Genomic DNA, 26,871 nt, shown 5'->3' on the forward strand with positions numbered 1-26,871 from the left:
GGAGGGGACAAAAAGTTGGCAAGCAGTTTACAAGAACAGATAAATAATCACCACACTATTTCTAAACTTGAAATTGTAAAAAATGAGCAGTGGACACATTCTCAGAAACTGGGCAGGTGGTAGCAAAGGTATAAATTTTACAGTTCTCACCTTACTAATGCTTTGACAGTGGATCTAACCACACTTGAGAGCAGGAACAATGGAGACACAAGGATATGAAACAGGGAGAGGGAGGCAAATGCCACTGATGGGGAGAAGTCAGCCTTTCTTGTCAGATGAGCATGGACAACAAATGTCTATAAAGAGACAAACATCACAGTCAGTGGTTTGCCATAAAGAAGGGAACAGACTTCCTATTTCACAAGCATTTCATTTACAGAATCTTCATTCATACTCTGTTAACAGTTTGGGGGAGTGCTGCACGCTCCGGGCTGTTTCTGCTCCCAGAAGGCAAGTGGGCATTTTCCATTCTCTCCCAGAGGAACTGCAAATGTGTAGCAGGTTTGCATCCTGTTCTCCTTCCCCAGTTCCACATCACTTATACTCGAAAATGCAGTAGTAATTAACAGTATTTAGAAAAGTCCATACTTACTATAAGTACAGCTGCAATTGGTATTGCTGCATTCATGAAGACTGTGAAGGAAAACACATAGGAACATTTAGAAACTATTTTCATTCGGACATGCTAAATATTAAAATGCTACTAGCACTGCTTTAAAATGGTGTTTTCTACTCTCTTATCTGCATGTCTGTCCCCTCTATCACAATCTGAGGATACTATTTAATCATCACCTTTTCATTTTGACCTTCAGCCAACTTTATTTCATGTAAGTAAACTAAACAAAGAGTATAGACTCTAGAGCTAAATTACAGCATCAGTACAGGTGTAACAGAAAATGGCCAGACAGTTCTGTTGTGTTCAAACTGTGCCTGTCCTTTTCTTCTCTCAGATACAGCATTGCAAACAGTAAAAGAATGTCCACAGTTACTTCATCTGAAGTGTCATTGTTTGACTCCTCTGGTTGACTGTTTGGTCATCATTTTCTCAGATTCATTCTTTAATGAATCCTCTAACATTCATAAATTCTGTACTCACATAAAAGAGCTGAGTTATTGTTATGACCTTTAATGAATCCTCTAACATTCATAAATTCTGTTCTCTTATAAAAGAGCTGAGTTATTGCATGTAACTAATTCCTTGTCAGAGAGGAGAATTTGAAACTGTAAACATATGTTACTGTGTGTAATTGCAAAACAGAAGCTGAGACTTTGAAAGACTAACATGTATTATAGTCTAGAAATGCATAGTTTACACCTCACCCCTGGAAAAAACCCAACATATTTTTCTGAGAAAAATGTTCTTTCTGCGTTGGAACACAAAGCTGCCTCTCATGTCTCTTTAATTGTCTACTTCCTGACCAGTTTTCACACTTTGTATCAACTCAAGGTATCTACAGCACCGCAATTGTAAAGAAGGGAAGCTTGCTGCCAGCAACTCTGTCCTTCTGAATGCCATTAAATCCTTGCCTTTGCAACGTGCCTTTGAGACTGCTGCACTACACAGATTTGCTTTTAGAGATGAATCTGCTGAGAGAATCTAGCAAAGCTAGATTTTTCTCAGAGATAGATTCTGCTCTACTCCTGCCCACAGCACAAGATCATACCTATCAAATAGGAAGCTGGATGGAATAATATCCTGCAGGGTTGGCAAGACTTGCTGCAGTCAAGACATCTAAACTATTTGGTGGCTCCCAAAAAGCTTATCTCAATTTTGCTATCATGTGACATCACCAATACATACAAGGACTTCAAACTTCTTTCAACCAAATATGAGCCATTGGAATTTGGGGGTTGCTTTCCTTTTTTAAAAATTTGTTTTCCAATTATGCAAGTGTCCAGAAAAAGAAAATGTTTTCTAAAACAACTATTTTGCAGCTAAGACTTTACATTTAATTAGTTTAAGTTAAAAGGACTTTGTTACTGGAAAGGTGGACTAAAAACTGGGAAAAATGTTCAGTTGGTCTGGATATTTTAGTAACAGTAACCACTGTTATTTTCCTCTGAGAAAGTCTGGAGTTATTTTGCTTCTGACAGGTTAGGCAAAAAATCATAGAAGTAGGAAAACCACTCCTTTCTTTCTCTGTCTTTCCTGAGATTTAATGTATACAAAATCCTGTAAAGATGTTACCCAACTTTGATTCTGGTGGAGGGATTTCATTAAAGTACAGGAAGGGGTGATTTCTATAATAGTTCATGAACAATTCCATGTACATATAGCCTGGATCCTGGCACAGGGGAGAGGCACATGAGATCCAATTTCCATGTGGTCTTGAAATGGAATTTTCTTGTAGTCTAGCCAACACTGCCCTGAAACTTGTAGGTATATTTTCAGTAATCCAATGCAAATATATTCCTTATGAATAAAATAGCTCCAACCACATTTTTTATTTTGGTTTGTAGCTACGTGCACTGAGAAAATAATTTCAGAGTCACCTCAAAACTCTCTTAAAAGAGCTATATATAAATACCTCTATTTCTGCTTTGTTAGTGTTCTAGCATCTGTCTGCTTTCCTCAGCATCACAAATGAATAAAATCATGGTCCTCTACTGCCTTTTAATTTTTTTCCTAAAGACATTAAATCATGTGCTCACTACACTATTAGCTAACATGTTTGGGGCTGATTATGCCTCTCATTCTGATTATACTTTAGGTAAGTGAAAAGAGCACATTTTCCTGTATTTATGTTCCCTTTTTAGCCTGAAAAAGTGCAAGTTTGCAAAGCTAAGTGTAATTTCTGCTAAAGTCTGAAGGTGTAAGGAACTCCTATGCTGAAACAATAAGAACCTTTATAAACCAACATGATAAGCACCACCAACATAAAGCTGCACTGCTTTACTCCAAGCTGAGAAGTTATCTCCCCTGTCTTGCAAAAACCTAAATATCACATACAATACAGAATAAGAATGCAATTGCAAACTTAAAATGTCTCAATAAGCATCAGTAAATACTTGAAGTTTTTCTAATAATACAGATTCTTATGCCATTGCTTCACAGAATAATCAGTACCCCTGGGAGGAATACACCTTTTCCTAGCTGCTACAAATGAATCTGGGAGGATTTAGAATCTAATAAACCTTCTCAGCCCTACAGCTGAACCCTTGGCCCTGACTATAAATAGATTTTAATGCCACATGAAGTACTGCAGACAAAGGGAACACATTTATGCTGATCTTAGTGTAAGACAGCTTTTGGCCTCACAGCCTAAAGCTAAATTCTGTTTTATGTCATTCCTACTTCCTTTCCCTTTGGACAGAAACTCCTCTCCAAGGCCACAATGCTTAGGATTGCCAGAGAGAAATTCTGGTCTCAGAAGACAATGAATACCTCAATTTAATATCAGTTAAATTCAGTGGTATCATGATCTTTCCCTTCATGTACATGACCTATGTGATCATAAGAACTAGGCTTCCTTACTATCCCAGGAGCTATTTCTACAGATAGCTAGTAGTACTCAAAAACTTCTTGCTAAAATTTTCCATTTCAATAATATCTCATAGAGTATATATTCTTCAGTGTGGCTTTACTAATTGTTTCTAAAATACTACAATAGTAATTATATAGGTATTACCCAAAATCTGCTCAATACAGAATTCAATTTTCTCTATGTCTTCTTAAAAGCACAATAAAGTCCTAAAGCAGCTTGAAAAGTAACACCAGAGGAAAGAATCTGGATATAGAATGATGAAATTGCCAAAATGCTCATGTTTTTCTTTCCAGGATATAGAAATGGTTTTAAGAACCACTTATTTTAACAAGAAACCCAAGTTTTGAGTAAGAACATGTAAATATTGTCTGTTGGAGCTTCAGTGCAAAGGTAATGGCTGTCACATATTATTTGTATGCTCTGAATTGTGCAAAATGCAGAAAAAGCCCTCAACAAATAAATATCAACATCAGCTTCCTCTTGAATATTGTGTTCTAGGAGAGACTATTGTTGGCTAAATACAGTCTGTGAAACATTTGTCCCTTGAAAGCTTTTGTCCAGAAAAAGTCAATTCTTTGAAGCACTCATTTTCTGTTTTAGGCATATTTCCCATATAAGCAAAGTTCTGAATTAAATGGAGGGTGTGACTAGATGGAAAGTGAGACGTACAGATCAGAGCCTAAAGCAACTGAAACAATCTCAACAGAGAAATGGTAAACTCATTAGTAGCTAATAATTCAGTAGCATTTAGCTGAGCAGTGGATTACGATGAAGGAACAGACTCACTGGATATGGAGGTATAAAGGGCAAAAGACTTGAGGCTAGTCATTTCTTTTTGTCTGGTTTCCTCCACGCTGCTGTGAAATATGTGCTCCCAAGCATAGAGTTTAAGGAGCTTGATGCCCCGAAGCATCTCATTTGTCTTCTTCAGTCTCTCATTGGAGTACTCCTGCAACATTTACACACACATTTACCTGAAGAGTACAATAAAAACACCAGTTCCCTAAGCAGAAGGATGACACAAAAATTATAAGCAGCCCCATTGCACAGTGCAGACATTTCTATCACAAACAGCACTGCTCCCATCTGCAGGAATTTCTAGGTGACACTGACTGCATGACTGGATGCTGCAAGAATGAATGCTATCTACATTTCTGGAAGGGCGCATACTGTTGATGGGAAGGAATTCCTCTACACACAGGAAGATGCACAAATAACTCTCATTACTACCCATGATCTTTGGTGGAAGGGATTTCAGCAAGCTCTGGCTCCATTACAAGTTCCTGTGGCTTCCTTGGCAGTGCAACAGTTGCTGAAAGGGGGAATAAGGTTCAGAGCAGCTGGGCATGGGAATGCCAATGAAGCAAGGTAACTTTTTCAGCAGTGATGCAGGTTGATTCAAATTATAGACAAGCCAAGTGAGGGATCAAGGAAGATCTTGTGACTGAGCAGATCTCTAAGCTCCTCAGTTGAGGCACACACTGTGGGAGTTAGGACAGCATGGAGTTTGTCTAAATAAACCCATTTAACAGATTTCCACATCTGGGGTCCGAGTTCGTACACAGTATTCCTACTTCCATTCCCGTTGGACAGCTTCCCCTGCACAATTCATCTGTGCACTGCCCCAAGCTACTCCAGTCAATGACTACTGATCATCTATATTTATAAGTTAGAAGGTTTTTAAGGGTTTTTTGCTTTTAGTGCCCTAAGAGGTGCCCTTCATACTTGCTGAAAAATATAAACCCTAAAAAATACATATTTACTGCTTACACTTATGATCTCACATTCTTGAACACGGCATTTTTGAACATAATGAAATGTTTGAGAAGCAATTCTGGATCATCATCCATGGTTAGCTTTGCAATTCCAAGCACCGACCAATGTATACTTACCAGATATGATATTTATGTCACCAGTGAGTTAGAAGACACTTACCAATGTGCTTCGCTGGGCCTGTGAGAGTTTTGTTGCTACAAAGTACTGAACAGGTGCAAGGACTATGATTACTGCTGCTCCAATTAAGGCACTGATTCCAAGAAGGTAGTAGAGCAGAAGAACTCCTACAATTATCTGTTGGGATAAAAGAAGGTGAGGGAAAGACCTCTGCTTCACTTGGGGTATGCAGCACAAAGACCAACTTAAGGGTAAGGGACAATGTCCAACCAAGAGCAGCTGCAGCCACAGCCACCCCAAATGTCACAAGTTCAGCATTGCTGGCACAGCCAATGTGATCACTCAGGGCTGCTCTCAGAGACCCAGACACCCACCCAGTGCTCCTCCCCAGCCTGGGCACTCTCTCTATTTCTGTTCCTGTATTTCTCCCCATTATGCACAGTAAAAAAAAGTTTTACAGGTTTGTGTATCTTATATAATTTAACTCTTGAAACTATTTAAAAGAAATTTCTTTAAAAATAAATACATTTTAGAAAAAACACCTTTAAATAAAATTGAACTTAAAAATACTTCCGAATAACACATTATACCACTGAGAACACCCACTTCAAGTAATCTCTGACATAAACTGGCAAGGACCTGTTTTAAGGATCTACAGTGCCAGAAAGGCAATTACTTTTGAAAAGGGGCTAGAGAAACTGTATTAAAAAAAAAACCCAAAACTTTGTCTTTGGATAAGAAAGAATCTAGAGAGAAAGTCACCCTCTCTGGATGGAGAGTGTTTACTGTAAGCAGGTCAATAAACACAAACAATATACACAAGCTACCAAAGTTAATTATCACTACTGTAATTGACTGACTTCTGAACAATATGCAACATTGACAATCAAAGTGTTTGAAAGTGTAAGCTGATAAATCCATCAAAACACACAGGGATAGAAAGTTAATTTCACGTATAATTTCCCTTAATTAAAAAAACCCAACTATTGGAAATTTCCTTAAAGTGTTTTCTGCTACTCTTGCCATGTTTGTACACTCTCATAACCTTCACATAATCAGTCTTCCATCATTTCAAAGCTCAAGAGTCATGCCTATTTCCACAGATTTATAGAAATTGCCTGTTTACATGAAAAAAAAAAAAAAAAGGAAAAAAAAGGGGGTTAAAGCTTCCACATTTTCATCAATTTAAAGCACAGAGAGAAAAAACATTTTTTTTCTTCACAGGAACCCTCTGATGCCTGCCTCTACAGCTGATCTAAACTAAAACATGCTTCTCAAAATCAGCCACAGTATTGACCTAGAAAATATGCACTGACATGAAAGTAAAATCCCATTGTATATGCACCACAAATCTAGTAAGAGGCATGTTTAAATTGCAAATTTAAAAAAATCTTTCAGTGATGAGTAAGTGAGCAATCTGCTTTCACCTGAAGTCAAACAAAACACACAAGGCCTCTGTCAGATACCCCTGTCAGAGCTCTCCTCCGTAACACAAAATGGTCTTGGTCTTTACAGAGCAAGATTTTCACTCCCAACTGCTCCATCATGGGCAGATGCTGTGGGCACTCAAAATACAGGAAAGCACTGTACAGTGAGAAGCACACTGCAGAACATTGACTCCCTGTTTTCCTGCTTTCCCTCACTACTGGTTGATTGTCAAGGACATTATGGGACCACCTGGCTCTAAAAAGAGTGCATCAGCTTCTCTCATAGACAAGGAGAAAGCTATCCCAGGTGGATCCTGAGGGAGTTGCTAGCTCACAGCTGCTTTTCCAACTCTCATCCCAACTACTGAGAGTCAGTCTTTGCAATAAAAATCTCATGTTTCCAATAGGTTAAAAATTATCCCATTTTCATCTTCTTTATAATGTGATAATACAGGCAAACTTTTGAAATATGTTCAACGTGTATGGAAAAAATGAAGAAGAATTGTATCTGAAAAGAGCTGAAATCTTATTGAAGATAATTCTATATCACATCACAAAGTAAGGAGTCAAGAATAAAGAGTACACAGAACGTCTGAGCTCTGGAGACAGTATCTGACAAATGGGAAGGCTCTCATTAATATTCCTGAGAAGGCAAAAATCATATTAAAAAAAAAAAAAAAAAAAAAAAAAAAGCCTGTGTAATGAAACACTGCTTCTCTTTCATCAAAATCCCAAAGCTCTTCTCTGCCAGAGATATATGAGGAGTGAAAAGCTCACCAATAGATCTGGTTATTTTGTCTTGATTATTTATTGAGGATGGCAAATACTTTCAGCCAGAAACTGCTTTGTGGGCAGTTTTGAAAGAGACAAATGTCCTTTCATTACATGGGATAACTGTAAGCTATCCCTACCAATGAGCCAGAGATATGAGAATACAGGATTTTTTTAATAATCACAATGAAATCAAACAAGGGTGTTTCTAAAATGGAGGAATGGGAGGAAGGCCTTTATAAGGCCTCATTTTGCTCCCAGGGTTTGAGCCAAAACTACTGAGGGCATCTTTCAACTGATTGGCATCCCTGGGCCTCTTCTCATGGATTTCAACAACATTCAAACAGTAACTTAAGGCAATGATAAAGCTCCCATTGACTCCAGTCAGAGCAAAGATAGGGCTCAAATTACCTGGACTGTATAGAAAACCTAACTTGTCATGGACAACTATTACAAAATCTACAGCGGACGATGAAATGTTGATTGCTAGATTAAGAGCCACAAAACAATTAAAAACCTCTTTTAAATAATAATGGAGTTTGTGCAACGTAGCATTAGCCATCTTTCAAGCAGCCAGTAATTGTTTTCACTGCCCCATAAAACAAGGTACTGAATGAATGCTATGGAAAAAAGTTTTGAAGAAGCCTTTGTGACCCAACTGTGACTCACTGATTTTGGCACTGAGAGCACCACCCACAAAACAGGAGCACACTGATCATCCTCATCTGGTAAGGAGCATCACAGGGGGAATTTTAATGCAAATAATTGTATTTTCTGCAGACTGTCAGGAAGTCTTTATGAATCTGTAACTTCTGCCCATTAGAGCAAAACGTTGTAACAGAATAGGCAATGGAATTGGATTAATTCTCATTTGCACTAAAGTGCTCTCTACACTGAACTGCCGGAGAAGTCTTAGAAAATCAGTGGAACTGCCGGAGAAGTCTTAGAAAATCAGTGTACAAGAAGTTGGTAGCTTGTACATACTTTGTCTACAATAACTGACACTCTAGACATTATCATTAAGGGGGTGGACTCTTCTTAATGCTCCATAGCTCTTCAGCAATATCATTTTAGCAGTCTACAATCACTGACTTCTTACTGTGCTTCCCATAAAAGGAATGAAAATACCCTGATATCCAAATTACTACCAATAAACTACCAATATGTAACCATATTTAATATGTTATTTCCTCTTAATTTATTTTCATTATAATTATCCTCTCTTTTGCAATTAGATGTCAATATTAGGACATATTCCTTGACAATCTGCCTCCTCCCAGTTTAAAATAATCTGGTTCCCATTTTTCCTCCCCCACTCACAATTTCAGGGAAAATATGCCAAAAAATAAGTCAAGTTGCTTTCTGAAAAATTCCAGATGATAACTGCTATATCCATCACCTTCCCCTAATTCTAGAAAGCAAAATGTTTTAAACTGCCATATATGTTCCTCTAGAGTAGACCAGAAAAACTACACCACATCTCTTGTGCAGGAGTAACTGCATTGGAAGAGAAAAATGCATTTATACTGTGTGAATGCAGCCACATTGTGACCTACATATGGCCACAATCACCTTAAATCTTAATATTTTAACAGGCATGGTTTTATACCTCTCACACATGTAGAAAGCACAGTTAAAAGAAACCAACAGTTAGTAAGCTGCTGATTGTTCACATCTTGATATGCCCACTATCCTGATTTCAGGCTTTGCACAAGTCTCATGGAGTTAGCAAGAGTTTTATCAGAGATTCAGACACATTACTTCTTCCTCCATGTACTACTGCAGTCTCAGAAGCAACCTACCCCCACCAACAGAGATAGTAAAAAATCTGTGGTAACACAGCAGGTTTCAAACATTTGGCAATAGTGTGAAAATTCAGAGTATTTCAGGAGGACACTTACTGGTTTTTCATAGAATGAACACTCCTCAAGACTGAGACTACACAAGAAGATACAACATGAATTCAAATACTTACTATAACTGACAATAAAAAAGGATCTGCATTGCTCCCCACCCCCCCAAGTATTTTCCTCAGTGAGGGGAAAAAAACATCAGGGCAAATAGATAAATCAGATTTTTTTTTTTCCCCCCAGGTTAGGAAGGGAATCAGGTTTATCAAATGATCAGATGATTTGAAGACCTGATTTTAAGAGAAGTTGCTCATCTGATCGGTAGCAGCTTGACAAAAACCTACTGTATTCAACAGGAACAATTACAAAACATTCAACAGGAACAATTACAAAATCCACTCAATTTAAGTAAATATCTTTATTGTCAGAAAAAAATCCCAATGGCCAGCAGTCTAACACCTCACTCTTTGAAAGAGATTCATACAGTTTAACCAATTATCTGAATGGCTGGATTTTCTTCCCCATTCCCAGCTTTTCAATGTCATTTTCTTATATGCTTAACTTTTTACAGAAGAAAATCACTAGTATAAGATGTTGATGGACAAAAACTCCTAAGCAACACCCCTAAAACCACATTACAAACTGCCTGGAAATAGAATCTGCCAGTTGTAGTCTACATACAGACTCAAGAAAACCATTTAATTCTTGGGCAAGGGCAAGCAACTCAAAATGCAAAGCTGTTGGGTAAATTACTTGTGGGTTTCTGACTTACACACCAGCAAAATCAGCCTCTTTGTGGTGCTGGAACCAGATTGCCTTGTGACAATGAAGTTTCCATCACGTTTTTGAAACTAAATTAGAAAGGATCAAATTCACCAGTAAGTGAATTTAAACTCTACTGCATCTTCTGTTTGTATTTACTGCTAGCACTGAAGCTCACCCAACATAAATGCACCAAGGAGATGGAAGAAAGCAGGAAAACTTGCAGGGCACTGAGTATCAGATGAAACTTCATGCTTTACTTTCAGCTTTTCCAGGAAATTCTTAAATAGAAGTATAGGGTGATCCAAGTGGGAAAGGAGACTGAAGGGATCAGACTGGTATTTAAATACAGGAGGCCAAAGACACCAGAGGATAAAGCAGCAAAATCATCTTGCATAACAAATACATTATAACAAAAAACCCCTCAAAAAACCCAAACCAAACAAACAAACCAAAACAAACAAAAAGCCCAAAACAACTACAAACTGCAGCATTTGTCATCCAAAAAGCAGCAGTAGTTTCAAGGGATGTCCAAAGGATCATCTCTAAGTAATCATATCTATGCTACTTGTCTTGCTTCTGCTAGGATTCAGAAGACAAATGATGGCAATATCTTCCAGTTAACTTCCCTGATGTAATAATTGAATGCACTGCAACCTCCTGCACCCTATAAATTCTTGTTACAAATGCAAAGCTTTTCTGGCAGCAGCCAAGATCCTAAGACAATTATAAATACCTAAAGTCCAGTCACAGATGTGGAATCTATTACAAGCAATGTTTCTAGATGTTGAAATTTTATTGCTCGAAATTTTATTTCAAGTTACTCTTTAACTTCTTTAATACCCCACTTTCATAAAACTCACATGCAATGAACCACTGCAGACTGACATGCATTAAGAACGAAAGCACATTCAATCACCTTACCTGTACAGGCATAGCCCAAAGGTTAGGGCACAAGAAGAAGAACCACATCAGCTGATTTGTGTCTATAGCAACCAGGTTACAGATCTGGCCTGCTGTCATCTCCCCCATAGACATGTTAGAAGTTGAAAGCTGCATAATTTTATTGTATATTTTTGTCTGGAAGAGAGATCAAAAGGTATTAGCATACAGAAATAAAATGAGGCTTCTAGCTCTGTCTAAACCCCAGACCCAGCATGTTGAGGGGAAACAATATTTCCAGTAACTTGAGTGAAGAGAATTAAGTTTGGCCTTTTACAGTATTTTGTAAAATTTAAACCTATTATTCTTCACTGACACAAAGCACAGTGCTGTTACGTGCATCAGTAAGAGAATGAAACCTTTACTACCCAAAAATGCCCAAGAACCACATTAGCAACTATAATTTATACCTCCAGCATTTCCACAGAGTGCCCTTCCTGTAACTAACATTAAGATATTAGATTCAATATATAATCCTCAGTGTACCATAATCCCTGTTATTTTTCTCTGGCAATTGATTCAGGTCCCATCCAACCTCAGAACAAAGTTCTTGGCTGAGAACATTGCTACATCTTGCTTAGAGAACTCAGTTCCATTACAAAGTTTAATTCACAGCCAGCGAATGCCACTGGTATAATTTTGTACTGAATTAAGCAGTTGCCTCAGTGCAGAATCAGGCACCAGATTATAAAAATATATTTATAAAACTAACAATGCAGAATAATGGAAGAATACTTTTACCAGCTAGTTTGGTAAAAATCAAATAGGACACACTGAACAGTGGCAGATCTACACAGGAGAGTAAGAGAGAAAAGATTTAAAGAAAAAAACATATGAAAAAAAGTATAAAATATTGGCACAGAGACTGTCATTAACATTGATCTGCTGCTTAGAGTGCTGACTAAAAATTTCCCATTTGAATAGCCAACTGCCATAATCTGGACCTCTATTATCTAAAACAGCAAATACAAAGCTTTTCTTAAACAAAATTTATTTAGCATTATTTTCCAACTTCAGTGATTGCACTTGCTTTCGTCTGTGTACTTTTCAGTTATTTGCAGCTCTTCCACTTGATACAAGTAATAAATTTTTTTTTATACTTTTGGACCAAATTTATATTCCTGTAGAATTTTTTTATTTCACTTTAGTTAGGCAAAACCAATGGATGGAATCCAGAAGCCTGTCAGCTGACAAGTGCTTCCAAGTGTAAGATCAAAAGAGAATTAAACAATTAGGCTGCTATTGAAAGCATCCATCCATCACAGAGACTCCCCACAGGATCCATGCAGCTCAGGGGATAAATAGTGTAACTTGTAAGTTACACTAAGCCTGGCTTTCATGCTCTCACAGGGTAGGTTTCAGTCAGTGCCTTTGGCAATCCCACACTGTAATCTTACACCAAATTCTCTCATTTCCAGGCACAGAGCTTTGTATGCTACATCAAACTTTGGTCTGTAGTTGTCAGTTATACAACGATTACAGACCCCATTTTTTGCAATCTGACTTATGTTTAGTGCTTACAGACTCCACTGTGCCAGGCAGATTTTATGGTATGACCCATGGAACAAAACACCACTCCATGCACTGGGAATACAACCCATCCTTCTGTCCAAAACATATTTACTATACATTTCAAAGATGTCTTATTTGCATGGGATGTGATGTTACTGAAAAAGGTCTTTGAGATAGAAGAGGTGCAGTTCACATCTATACTACTTCAAAAGTTACATTCAGTTTTACTGTCAGCACATTTTTGCTTGAGGGTAAGAAGAAATACAGCATTGGATATTAAAAATAAACTTTTATGTAAAACCATCAAAATAACATGCCAAGGATACAGAACTCAGGGCTAACACAATTTCTAACAGCAATGGTACATTGAATACATTTCAGGAGAGAAGCATTTCAGAATGTAACAACTCTATAATTTCTATTTACAACTACATGTTTATGAGGGTGGGAAAAGGTTAATTAGTAATATATTGGGTACCTGTATTGCACCTCTCAAGTTGATTCCTGTTTCAATAGCAACATAGTATGATGCTTGCAGAAATGTCCTTTGCAACAGAAGGGCAAAAAATAAGAGTACAGCCAAAACATAAGCATTGGACAGGAACTCTTGCGACGAAATAAAGAAAACACCAAGAATTTTTGTCTATAAAAAGAAAGAAAGTTAGAAATCAGGTGCAATCGTAATTTAACTCCCCACTTTGCATAATTAATGACCAGAGATAATCACAGTTGAATACTTCGAAAGTGCTCCCAACCTTGTCTGAAACCTCACACTTTATCACTTCAAAGAAAGAGTCACATAACATGCCAACTCAGTAAGCTTCACTTAAATGTAAAATGAAGGATTTCTGATATCCTTCCAAAACTCTAGGACACTGAGTAACTCCATATGGTCATTTATTAAAATATGTGAACTGCCCATCATCAGAAAGGAACAGTTAACATCCTTTGGGAAAAATTATTCTCATTATTTTAACACCTCAGGTTACTGGACATTAAAAATGACCTTCAGAACTTGTAAAAAACCCCCAAACTCTTGGAACCATGCAAATGATTTTGGCCTGCAGCCTCCTATTTGCCTTCATTTATGGTCATTACTTTCTAGCAAGCTCATGAGATAACCACCAAAGTGCATTTTGAAGCATTATGTGTGCAGCTTAATGGGAAAACAGTGCATTTGTTTCTGATTATATTTAACAAGCTGACACCTCTGGTGCTACAACAAGTTGAGAGGTTGGCTCACCATGGGAAGCCTTCTGCAACTAAAATGTAATTTTAGTAATCCATCCTCCTCTTTCTCCTTCAAAACTTTTGACTGCTGGATTGTGTTTCCATTAACGGCACAATTAGCAAAAGGACTCTTTCTATTCCCTTTCAGAGAGATTCTTGCCATTTACACTCCTGCTGTATCACTTGCTCAGCACATTTTTTTCTTGCCTACAAAGTTTCTTTGCTGTTGAAGTTTTCACAACTGCTATAACACTTAATCAGCTATATTTCACAAACTCTCAGTGTCTGTACATTTTATTAGATCTGATCTGCACCTTGTAGTTAACCTCATAAAAATCTCATTCGGCAAGTTCATACAGAGGCAAAATCTAGTGTTTAAAGCTGTTCTTTTTGGCTGAGCCAGCTGGAAAAGGAACAAACTTCTCCCTACTCTTATTTATACCCAGGTTGCTCCAACCTGCACACTTCTGTTGCTTACTGTGCACTAGCTAGGAAGCTAACTGGATCTCTTCCTGAGCCAATTCAAATCACTGAGATAAGAAAATCAGCCCAGGAAAAAAAAAAAAAAAAGGCCAAATGAACTAAAAAAGCACCCAATCAAGGCCAGAGACCTAAAGCAGAGGAGAAAAGAGGACAGAGGTAACAAGGAATGTAAAAGGAGGAAGATTTTTAAATCTGTATTAAGTGCAAAACTCTGAACAATTACACTACATGTCGGCAATTACAGTTCAGATAAAAAGACATTTAACTATTATTTTACCTATTTGCACCCTAAAGGGACTTTAAGGCCCTAATCTATTACTTATCCCATAGCAATTCAAATAAGGCTACAGCAGCACTTTATACTACAAATAGTCTACAGTACATTAAAAATTAGTTTCTCTTCCAGATTATGTACAGTCTTACAAGTTCAGGTTTTCAGTGCTGTCCCCCATACACATCTGGCCAGTACTGCTAATCTCTGTAATCTCTGCAGCTAATAGCACTTTTTATTGTATGTAAAAGAATACTTTTTTCCCCACAACTATATTTGCCAAATCATGCTTGTCTAGAACTGAGATTCTGGTGCAGCACTGATTCCCATGAAAATATTATATAATACAGAAGGAGGGAAAGTGAGATGAACATTCTCATCCTTTCTTCTAGTACTCCCTTGAGAGAAAAAGAGGACAAACGTACATACATAAAGACCACACACTTGCTGATAGCACCAAGGTGTTTGCCAAGTCTCAGATGCATTATCAGGCCATTATGGCTTACTGAGCATACCTGTGTTTAAGCTACAATAGGTGTCTACACACACTTGTCAGCCTGGAAGACACACAGAAATACCTGAACACTTCCTGAATTTTCACATATAAGGCAAATAACCTTATTTGAGCAGCTGATGGAAATAATTAGATGTTTTATTTTCAGAAATAGCATTGGGAATATTCAGTGTCCCATCTTCCTGACAATTTCAGGGTAACACCAATTCTTAAAAGTTGCTCTAACCAGTGAAAGGCTGAGCAAAAAGCTGCTAATTAAATGCATGAAGACTCCAGACTCACACCATCTTAATGTCAATACTGGGTTTTTTCTACACTGGGCCTTATGACTTCCAGAGCTTTTTAAATAACGAGTTTGCTGCATCTGAGTGTGTTATGTCAGCAGCTACTCCTAATACTGGAACTGCTAATCCTAACGTTGTAACATGGAAGATGCTACTAGCAAATGATAAAGGTTATCATTCTGTCAGTCTCTTCTTCGGTGTGAAATGATTAACACCCAGAGAAATTCATGTCATAAGAACGTTCTGGGGTGGCCATAAATATTGATACTGGAGTTATAAATAAACATGAAAAGCATGACAGAATTTAAGACACTGTCGTGCTCTGACTAACTACAGCACTAACTAGAGCAGTTAATACTGCCTGTGACACCCATGTGATCTGAGTTACAGCTCCATAGTGGGTTATATCTGTCACAAAAGACCTGAGGAACAGAGCAATTATTATACCTCTTTGCCTTCAGTTTCGCGAAGAGAATTTACGTTTGAAAGATACATTACATCATCTCAATTGAAACTCTTTAAGATGTATTTCGGTAAGAGATGGGTAAAAGACACCCTCCATTGTACTCACAACTTACATTGCTTATCAGATTCTGTCCCACTGTGTGACAACTCTTTCCAGTGCCCTCAAACTCAGCAGCATATCAGGCACAGTTATCCCCACTTATCTTTACCTTCATATGACAGCATTTTAGAAATGCTTGTTCCTCACACATTTAAGACTCACAGGGGCAAACTATAAGGCAAGGTTTTCTTCTTTTGACTCATTAGAAGCAGGGATATAACATTCCCAGCAGTAGACTTGGTGTATTTCTGTCCAACACAGACCAAGCTGGCTAGGTATGTCAACACACATGGGAGCCCTCCTGAACATCTCAGTTTGCTTCCAGATTGAATAGAAACTCCTCCTTAGAAAGACATTTCATCTCACCCAGCAAAAGCAATTTTCAAACTTAAACATAGACCCTTAAAAAAAAAAACAAAAACAAAACCAAAACCAAACCAAAAAAAAATGTCAAAACATAAGGAAAAGCCTCTTGGAGACATTTTAGCAAAGCTAAAATACACCTTTAAGTGCCACTTGTGGACAGCGACCATCAGTGAATATTGCTGTTAGGTGATCCCAAACTGGTGTCAACAACAGCAGTGAGGTTACTGCTTAGCTAGTGAGTGAGGATAACAGGCTGGATGCCTGATAGGCCCTCTGCTTAGGGCCTATCAGGACCAGACATGAACTTTTTTTTCCCCCACAGAGAAACACTAGCTGACACTTTTATAGGAAAATTAAATAGGACAATCCGTAAATTATATTAAATCACAATTTCAGCTGAAAAAGTATTCCAAACAAATTATTGAAAAGCAGAACTCAAGAGCTTCCACAGTATTTTGCTGCAACATAATACTATAGTCCTAATTTTCTCATTTCCTGCTTTAACTGGTTTCCATTGAACCTACTTGCTATAATAAAGTTTCCAAATATTAGGATAAGGATTGCAAAATGGACAAACAGTTAATTTTAGCCTGAGGCCTTTGTTAAATTTTCTGCACTGCAGCTGATGGACTTCAATATTTACAGTGGACCTAATCCAAAGTGTACTTGAATGAATGGGTATATTTCCATTAGTGTCAACAGACTTTAGAAATAGTCTTATATCAGACACTGAGCTGCAGAAATAAACTGATCTATCTCACAGAAAACCAGCCTGAGCAACCTCACCTTATAATGAAAGTTACGTTTCTTCCTGAGCTACATCTTTATTTTTAGTTAATTAAGAAATAAGTCTGCTTCTTCTTGGAGCACATTCATTTAAATAGCATCCTTTAAAAATGTTTTTCAGTTATCTTTCAAAACTAACCTCCCCAAAGCCACTAGAGGGAATTCTTGGTCACAGTTAAGTTACTTGCCATTTTCTGATGATGTCAAAACTCTGCTTTAAATCTCTGACATACCTAATTTTTGGAAATGAAAAGCCAAGCCTATTAAAAACACAATTTTCCTTTCTGAAAAGCACACGGTCACATCCTTGATTCTATCCCTACTCAAGACTGCACCTAAATTCCTTATGATATTGATGGGATCCTGGATATGCTTCACTGTTTTCCTGAATGAGGTTATTTTCCAGAATGCAAGGCTGGCTAGATGCATGGCTCACATATTTTGCCCCCAAAAGAAGCACAGAATGGATCAGGTTGGAAGGGGCCACTGGGGGTGATCTGGTCCAACCTCCCTGCTTAAGTAGGGTCATGCCAGAGCACACTGAACAGAACTGCATCCCAACTGGTCTTGGGTATCTCCAGCAAGGGAGACTCTACAGCCTCTCTGGGCAACCCCTTCAGTCACCCACACTTTAAAGAAGTTTTTCCTCATAATCAGATGGAACTTCCTGTACATAAGTTTCTGCCCATTGTCTTTTGTCCTGTTGCTTGCCAGCACCAAGCAAAGCCTGACTCCATCCTCTTGAGACCCTTCCTTTGGATATCTGTACAAATAAATCAGCGTGTCCTTGCAAGAAATGCTCTAGTCCCTTAATCACCTTCGTTGCCCTGCACTGGATGCACTCCATCGCAGCATGAAAGAGGATACCAGGGAGTACATTCACACTGGCACTTCCAGCATCCACACACACAGTGCAGAGTCCCTTTCCTTACTGAGGACAAACAATACAGAGTCACAGCATCACTTTTTCTAGTCCTCTCTTTTGATGCCATGCTGACAGTACCTGTGGGCGGATGGTGTTATTTCCTTTGCCGACGTTGTGAACAATCCCAGAGATGCAGAGCGGGCCGGCGAATCCAAGCAAGTCAGCCAGAATACGGAATGTGCTGCTGAGAAGTAAGGGTCTCCCAAAAGCACAGCACAGAGCACGCCAAATGGATCTGGATCCTTGGGGAGATGATCTTTTGTTCTGGTCAGAATTAAATTTAAATTAGTAAGAATTATGTTTTACATTAACCTCAGGTCTGATTAAAAATACCTCAGGTATTTTTATCACTGCTCTAATTCACTGACAACCATTTGTAATCTCTCAGGTAGAAAGCAGAGGAACTACAAATATTGTTTCTTTTTACAGAGTCAGAAAAAAACAATAGTTTGCACTTCCCTCCACAAAAAGAACCATGATTTCTTTCCTACCCTTAATAAGGATCAAGTGTGTTGTTTGAGGTATGCTGAGGGAGAAAAAAAAAAAAAGAGGGAGGGAAGTGACAGGTTTTTGTTCTCTGGTGAACACAGAGACTGGGAGCATACACTTCTTAGGCAGGATGCATACAAGTTCTCTTAAAATACTGTATAAGCTCAACTCCCACTGAAGAGTGAAAATGAATTTGAGTCGAGGTAGCTTCAGCCCTGAACTTTCCTATGGATAAACTGTAACTAAATTAACATGGAAAAAAAATAGCCCTGCAAGGCCTAATTAATACTGACTGTGTAATTGAATGTTTCCAGGGTCTTATTAGGAGGAATAATGGTGTTCAATGAACACAGTCCATGGTTACTTTCCACATCAAAATGGAGGCCATACACATTTTACACACATTTAACCAGCAGTGTGTTTGATATGCACATTTGATGAGAAAAACTTCATTATTTGTATGTGGTACACGTTAGAATGTGGTTTCTTGGTACATGGCCTGGTAGGTGAATGAATACTTCATCTGCATCATGCTTATATGACGAAAAGTAATGAAAAACACAAACTCTGAGTAAGCAGCCAGACATAATTCCATGCTTTGCATACCTTCTGTGCTTCAAAGGCCTCATTAAGGAGAATGTAATTGGTCAGAGCTCTCATAGCAATGGGAAGCTTGCCTATGGTTTTCAAGTCTATTGGTTTCTTATGGGCAGTCTTGATGAATGTGTTCATCCACCAGTATGTTCCTTTGGATAACAGATTCACAAAGGGCTGCAAGAATCGGACACCAAGATCCTGGAGATCCTCCGGAGGTTTAACTTCTTTAGGAGTTTTGAAGAAAACGTACCTCTGAAATGCAGAAAAATTCCAACAGAATCACAGTAAATGCATAGAAAATAAAAGTGCACAAAGAATAGATAAGGACATTGCAGATAATCAATGAATCAGTCTTGGTTTCTCAAAAGACCTTCAAGTACAACCAGTACAGCAATCCAGTTTCCTTGTGTACTGAGGATAACCAGAGGCAATCCAGTCTAGAAATAAATAATTCTTATCATTCACTATGACTCTGTTATGGTGCAAAAATTTGCATACTTGTAGGAAAAAAAAAACCCACCTTACAGAATCAGAATCATCATGGATGGAAAAGACCTTCAAGATCACCCGGTTCAACCACCAAACCAGAACCACCATAGTCAGCCCTACACTGTATCTCCAGACACCTCTGGAAGACTTCCAGAAGTGGTGACTCCACCACTTCCCTGGGAAACTTATTCCAGTGCCTGCCCTCTGTTGCAGTGAAAAAACTTTTTCTAATAATTCATCTAAACCTCCATGGTACAACTTAAGGCCATTCCTTCATGTCCTTTCACAAGAGACTGACCCCCTCAATTATTTAAACAGTACAGCCCCAGCACTGCTTTGAGTTCCAGGCAGCACAACATGCAACATAGAAGCTTAGGCACAGCCCCGAGGTTATCACTGGAATTCACCTCTCACACCACACTGCTTTATTTGTTAGCTCAGAACATGGAGCTTCTGGTACTACAGCAAGAACATTTACATGGGAATATTTCTTTCCCTCCTAAATTTAATTTGTGCACAGTTGGTGAGTGCCAGCTGAAGAGAACGTTGGCATTTATGTATCCAGCAGTCTCCAAAATATCAGTTTAGATTATGACTGCAGACATTGCAGAGGGAAAAAAAAAAATACAGCTGGGAGGAACCCCAGTAGCCTAAATAAATCACTTATTGTGATTGTCTCCTGGAAAATGAGAGATGTTGTTTGTGTGTCTAAGATTCTACCAGTCCTCTCTTGCATCAGAAATACTTGGCTGTCATGACTGAAACAGAATAATTTAAAAATCTACAGCAAACTTGAACAGATGAAATTGATCTTAACAGCAACAGAATCTGACATATTTTGAAATTACGGACTCATCTAGCCTAGTAAAACAGTGTTAACCTTTGATTGTCAAATAGATTTCTATTTCTAACGGGGTTTTTCTTTCTCTAATAATGTATTTCACACCAAGTACCTAGAAAAGGGAATAATAAAAGAAAAATATACCAACAATCAAAAAAACAACCAATAAAAACCACAGAAGGAGACTTCTATCATATTACTTACCCTCACCCTGATGACATTGATTTCTACAGCTAGTAGCATTCCATAAAGAACAACCAAGAGTCCTGTGAGGCAAAATCGAAGCTGAGAAAATCCAACCCCATTATCACAGAACTTCACAAACTTGATGGTTTTAGTTATGAAAGCTAAAGTCCAGTAGAAGAGTAAAGCTGTAGAGAAAAAATGAAACGAACAAATTAATCAGCTCCATAGTTGCAAAAATATACAATGGAATTATAAAATATCACTAAGGAAGAATGCAACAAAATATATAAACCAAAGAGTAGCCTTTCTCATGTCAAACAGAAGCCTAATTTAATTCCACAAACATTAAAACATTAAGATGTTAGTTCTAAATGCCTTTTCTATTAGATTTAGTGATATTTCAAGTTTCACAAAGCTAAGTCTGATGAAGGAAATTTCATCTGCTGTAAACGTGTGTCCTCATGATCAACTCAGAGGAAGGTATTGCTCCAAAAGTGAAAGTGCCTGTGAATAATGTCCTTCAGATTTGGTTAATGCTACAAGACTGCTATGAATGTGGCTTGGAGGAAAATTCCCTGCAAATCTCTGGGATGTGTCAGGAACAGTTATCAGAATACTTTGTCCAAACTGCTGCTGTACTATAGCTCAACACAAACTCGACATATGTAATTCGCAATGTAGATTAAACAGTCACATCAAGGAAGGACATTCTGGCATTCATGGAATACAGCTTTCACTAAAAAGTGTTTGTCTCAAGGTGGTCATGCTACCATTAGCTACAGATAAATAATCCCTGGACTAAGCTCTGGTGACTTGGAAGCACTCTCCATACCATTCATCACACCAAGGCAGCTCCTGTTCCCTGTTCTTAAGGAAATGCCTCCCAGGGTTATGTTCTTTTAAATACATCTTTCATTGCTGCTGTATCTGCCATAGTGCAACAGATGGAATGAGCTCCAACTGCCAAGAAAAGCTTGGATGTGTTTTCCAAGTATCTTGCTGGAACACCAGAGAAAGACTTCAACCAAGGCATTAGCAACTGTAAGTCTAGCTTAAATATGGATAATCACCAGGAAGTTGCATAAATTTAAAAGAGTTGGTGGTGTTCCAGCTACCCTGAGGCACAAGAAAGCTCCCTTGAGATGTACTCTGGGGCTACCCTTTCCAAGCAAAGCTAAATTCAATGCAGAGAATCCATGTGAGATTTGGGACTGCCAGTCCTACTTCCACAAAAATCAAGTTAAAAACCTCTCCTTTAAATGTGGACAGTGAATGGAACAATACAGGAAGGAACACTGTGCATTAGGACATTTGCCAAGGCAGTCTCTCTTCTTCTAAAATTAAGAGGCCAGTTCATAAGGGGAAAACAGAGCGGTCAGGTCACTGCACTTCAGTGGCTGATGCAGTTGCAGAGAGGATTTAAAAGATATACTTACCAAATTTCTCTTATAAACCTTTAGGTTTTTGGACGTTTTTTTGTGAGGCTTCCTACCATCTTCCCAACTTAGATTGCTTTTCATCCTATTTCAGACTACTTCCTTCCTTTGAGGGACTATTTTTCCCTATTGGCAGTACTTTTGACTATAAAGTCTCACTTCACCCAAGAATCACATTCCAAGCTGTTCTACTCGTAATCATCTTTATCTATTAAACTTTGCTTTGTCTTGTTCTTCCAACAACAGGCTGACAACAGATCTCTCTTGGAATAAAAAGGACTTAAACATTGCAAACTGAAAATACTCACCAGTGGAGGACGTCCAAAAAAATAACCAAGCCAACAGGCACTTAAGTATTTACTGGAATTATAAATAAGAACTAGCAGAGCCATTCTCCTATTTAAGGTTTATATAAGGGTCTATGTGACCTTTTATTGTTATTGTTGTAACATTAATTTATCTTTTATCTAAGAAGCATTATAAAGTACCAAACACAACATTCTCAGGTGATAAGAGGCCACTTGCTGCCATACTTCCTTAAAAGCATTTGACTTTACTTAGCTTGTCACTTCTGAGTACAGCTGTATCTAATCTGATCTGGAGAATGCTCACAGGCCACTCAAGGCTCCTCGGAAAATACAGCTGTGGCTCTGTTCTTTATAGATGATGTTTTTAACATCTGGCTGGTGAGTACATTTTGGCTGAGGTTCTAGAAATTATCTCTGAGAACTTCCATTGGTCTGAACTGCAAAGTGATCACACCACAGAGGCACACTCACATTTACTGGATTGCTTTAGACCAATTCTAGATGCCTAGATGACCTTGCTTTATCCTGGGCCATGTAAGATAACTCAACACCAGGGTGTGGATTCTCGCCTGGGCCACACCTCTGAAAAATAAGGCAATGCGCAACTCTTCTACACCTTTACTGAACTGAGCCCAATCTAAAAAGCAACACTTTTAAATGGATGGGATTTTTTAATCAACCTGTGCCTGTTTGGAGAGGAATTTTCTGTACTAAGCAATAAGCAATATTTTTATGCAGGAAGATCCATTTTAGAGAATAAACTAATTCCAAGGGAAACAACTACAATGTAAAGGGACAAAAATTTTGAATCACAAAAATAGATCCCTGTCTAGTAGTAGTAGGGCAGTCATGTAATTAAGATTAGTTTAAAAAAAGGACAATATTTAAAAAAAAAAAATCATGTGTTCCCACACTACCACTCATTTCAGATTAAAACCTCAAAGTCCTGTTGTTATTTCATAGTTCTCTCCTACTATTATTTTTTGAGGTTTATTTATCTTTAAAACAAAGACACTAACTTAAAAAATAGTGGAATCAGATGCTACCATTCAGTTGTGTATTTTAAACATCAAGAAAGCAGCAGATTTTCCAATCCAGTATGAAAATTATTCTAAAATGAGTCCCACTTAATTGTACAAATGTTATGCAACCATGAGGTGCAAAGAGCATCAAAATCAACATTATTATGAGAGTGCCCTGATAAACAGCACTACGTGGGAACAGCTACATTTGTTGAAATATAATTACAGACCAAAATCATACCGAGAAAAACACACTCAGATCAAGGTGTTCCAATAGCTGGGTCACTCAACCGCATCCATGAACTTAATCATTAGCTTCAGTGAATAAATATTCCAAAGCTCATCAACTTATTTTGTTGAGAAATACTAAGAATGACTACTTCAAAATAGTCAAGTTTAGCCCAAGCCCTGCCTCGGCTAAAGCTGAAAGGCAGGCTCAGGATCAGTAGAGGAACTTTGACTCCTCCTTTTCTAAACCCAAGGAAACACACTAATCCCCACATCTGTCATGGTATCTGCCTCTTCCCTGTTTATGAAGAGTTACAAATGGATTTGGTTTTTTAAGATACAGAGTGAAAAGGATCTTTAAGAAAGGGCACATGTAAAAATTTCATGGAATTGGAAAAATTCCTGTTCAAAATTAATAAACAGACCTTTAAGGGTCCACTGCACTGCATCAGTGAGAGTTCCCCTGCTGGGTTTAACAGATTTTGGGTAAGGCTCTATTAACTTTGCTTCAAACAGCTATCAACTCTTTGCAGATGTGAGCATTCACCCTGCAGCTGAGGCAGATGATGCCCTGCAGTTTGCTGGAAATTCACTGATGCTCAGAAGCAGCAAGAGGTCACATCAGCTCTTCTACTTTGCTCTGTGTGTGTGCAATATTAGGTCTCTTCTACACAATCCCTGTTCCCCACAAAGCCAGGAAAAAGTTTATCACCAACTTGAGCTTTCCCTCCTGGTTCTCATTTACCTCATAAAATGAGGCTCTAAAGCAAAGCTGCTTCATGGCCACACTGCACTCTAGTGGGTTGACAGCTGAGTAAAGGTATAATTTAACTCCCTGTACTGGGGTCATTTGCATAAAGTGCTTGTCCCCGAAGTCAATACAGAGTAGTTGCAATTAAGATCGAAAGATGACAATCCTCACAGTTTCTGCAGTTAAGAACTAAGGACAGAGACTTCCAGAAATGTCTGTCTTAGGACAAATAAAAGAAAAACAAAAGAAAGACTAAAATAAAAATCAAATACCATCAGCTTGTGAAGATTTTGGACTAAAATTCAAATCAGACAAACTAAGTGGGAAAGACTGTGATGGCTGAATTTCTTTTTTGCCTAAGAGCAATTAAGACCAGATTTTCTGCAGGAGTCTGTTCCTTGGAAAATCTTGTAAAATTAAAATTCATCCATAATAAGTATTCGTTGGTACAACATTTTAGGATTCAAGTATTGTCTAGAGTTTATTAAGCATCAGCACTCTAAACACCAAATATTATCATAAAAAAGAAATCTCTATTGAGCACAATTATGCAAAAATGGGTAATCAACTACCAGCTGTAACTTTCTGCTACCCTTCTCAAAAACTTAACAGCAGGAATGTGATAGTGACATTAAATTATTTAACACTGCATTATACATCTGAAATAACAACAAAAAGCCGAAACAAGACAAACCAAAAAAAACAAAACCACAAAAATTACATCTTGCTTTACAGACAACAATAGCAGGCTAGCAATGCTTCCTGAGGCATAATGCCTTCCTATGAGAAGACATTAAAAAGACCAGGTCGACATACTTAGAAAGCAACTAAATGACCTCACCTGTTCATAAAGGATAAAAAAGATCCTACGTAGAAGAAAGGTACAAGAAGAAAAGCAGTCCCAAATGAGAAGACATAAGGTTGCTAAACCGGGATAGAAACCTAAGTCTTTGGAGAGGAATTTTTTTCAAGGAGTTACAGCCTCCTTCTGCAGAACAGGATTCTCTCTTACCCAACACATAGTTCAAAATAATCTTCAATACATAAAAGCCTCTTCAAATCTAGTTATTATTGACTTTTCCCCACCTGACAAAAACTAGAACAAAACTTTAATACACAGAGCTACAAGACACACTTCAGCAGGATCTATTGATACAGAAATCCAGCTCAAACAAAATTTGATGAGCCAGGACCACCAAAGAAATATCAGGTATCAGGATGTGACTAAAGCATGCAGACATTCCCAGCCTGCAGTCTACTTAAACAGATGAGAACACATGAACAACTTCATGACTGTCAGCAGCAATGGATTTTCTATAGCTATAGTTTATTCACAGTCTTGCAAAATATACAGTAGACTAGGTAGTTCTCATTCACAGCATTTTCTATTCAAGAGGTCTTAAAGCAGTTTTCAAAGAGAGTTGTAGAAACATGAAGCAAGAACAAGCAGGCAGAGTAAAACATTCATGACTGAAAGTGAGGGATGTCATTTCTTAACACCCTGTGTATTTCAACAGAGGACGCACACGAAGATTTCTTCACTCTTACATCACACACACAACAGGCTGACAAGCAGGGGGTTTGGATTTAGAGTTAACAACTTCCCATGCCACTTTTCCCACAAAAGCAGTTTTTCCTGTGAGTCTTTGGCTCACTGAATCCCTAAGAACAATACATAGAATATTACTAGAAGCTGAAAGCATTAAAAATAAGGAAATATTTAAGCATACATAGAAGAGTAGCTTTGGTCACACAAGACTGCAGTGACCTGTCACCGAGGAAGCAGACACACAGCACCACAGCCACACTTCCAGGTCCATAGATCTTGAGACATACCTATTAACAATTTGGGGAAATTGGATGTTTCAATATTGTGGTAATAGACAACTGATGTGATGGCTGCCAGGAATGCCATTCCAGCCGGCATGTACAGGTGCAAGTGGCGGGATTCAGAAACCCTTTAAAACAAGAAAATATACGTTAAAGTCAAACCTCTCAGCTCTTTAAATGTTTCCCTTTTAGTTCATGAACTGTACCCAGCTCTGATGTAAGATTTTCTAGAATGAGTTATGGATGCAACCCCTTCCAAGTTTTAACGGAATGTTTGCTCCTAAATCACACAGTTGGATTTCAAATTCCTCCCCTGTGCCAAAAATGAAAGGTGTGTACTCCTATTTCCTACTGAAATCAATTTGAACATTGTTTAAATTAGGACAAGCAGCTCATCTCCAAAATGAGAAAAGTTAATTTAAGCTAAACTAGTTTGGGAGCTGTCCATCAAAATATGCAGATAAGACCAACTGACAGCACAGTTCAAGATTTTCTACAGAAGTATTTTGTGGAAACGTTTCATTTTTTCAGTTAAAAAGAAGAAACCGTACCACAGCACAGAAATTACAGTGAGGTCTGTCTTCAGTGACTGCAAGCCAACAAAAAAAAACCCCTACAACAGAATCCT

The 26,871-nt window shown here is 38.0% G+C and overlaps 1 protein-coding gene across 1 annotated transcript in view; it reads right to left on the reverse strand.

Annotated features, from left to right (window-relative positions):
• The window catches only part of ABCC8 (ATP binding cassette subfamily C member 8), a 73,580-nt gene that overhangs the window by 42,947 nt on the left and 3,762 nt on the right, over positions 1–26,871 (reverse strand). Inside the window, exons 3-12 of the mRNA XM_066320837.1 lie at positions 26,250–26,371; positions 20,687–20,853; positions 19,162–19,404; positions 18,145–18,330; positions 13,121–13,285; positions 11,113–11,268; positions 5,421–5,555; positions 4,272–4,434; positions 593–633; positions 151–296 (exon numbers count right to left, since the gene is read on the reverse strand). Of these exons, the coding sequence (XP_066176934.1) occupies positions 151–296; positions 593–633; positions 4,272–4,434; positions 5,421–5,555; positions 11,113–11,268; positions 13,121–13,285; positions 18,145–18,330; positions 19,162–19,404; positions 20,687–20,853; positions 26,250–26,371 (1,524 nt within the window). The remainder of the gene's footprint in view (positions 1–150; positions 297–592; positions 634–4,271; positions 4,435–5,420; positions 5,556–11,112; positions 11,269–13,120; positions 13,286–18,144; positions 18,331–19,161; positions 19,405–20,686; positions 20,854–26,249; positions 26,372–26,871) is intronic.

This window comes from Sylvia atricapilla, chromosome 6, assembly GCF_009819655.1.
Source record: "Sylvia atricapilla isolate bSylAtr1 chromosome 6, bSylAtr1.pri, whole genome shotgun sequence".
Taxonomy (NCBI): domain Eukaryota; kingdom Metazoa; phylum Chordata; class Aves; order Passeriformes; family Sylviidae; genus Sylvia; species Sylvia atricapilla.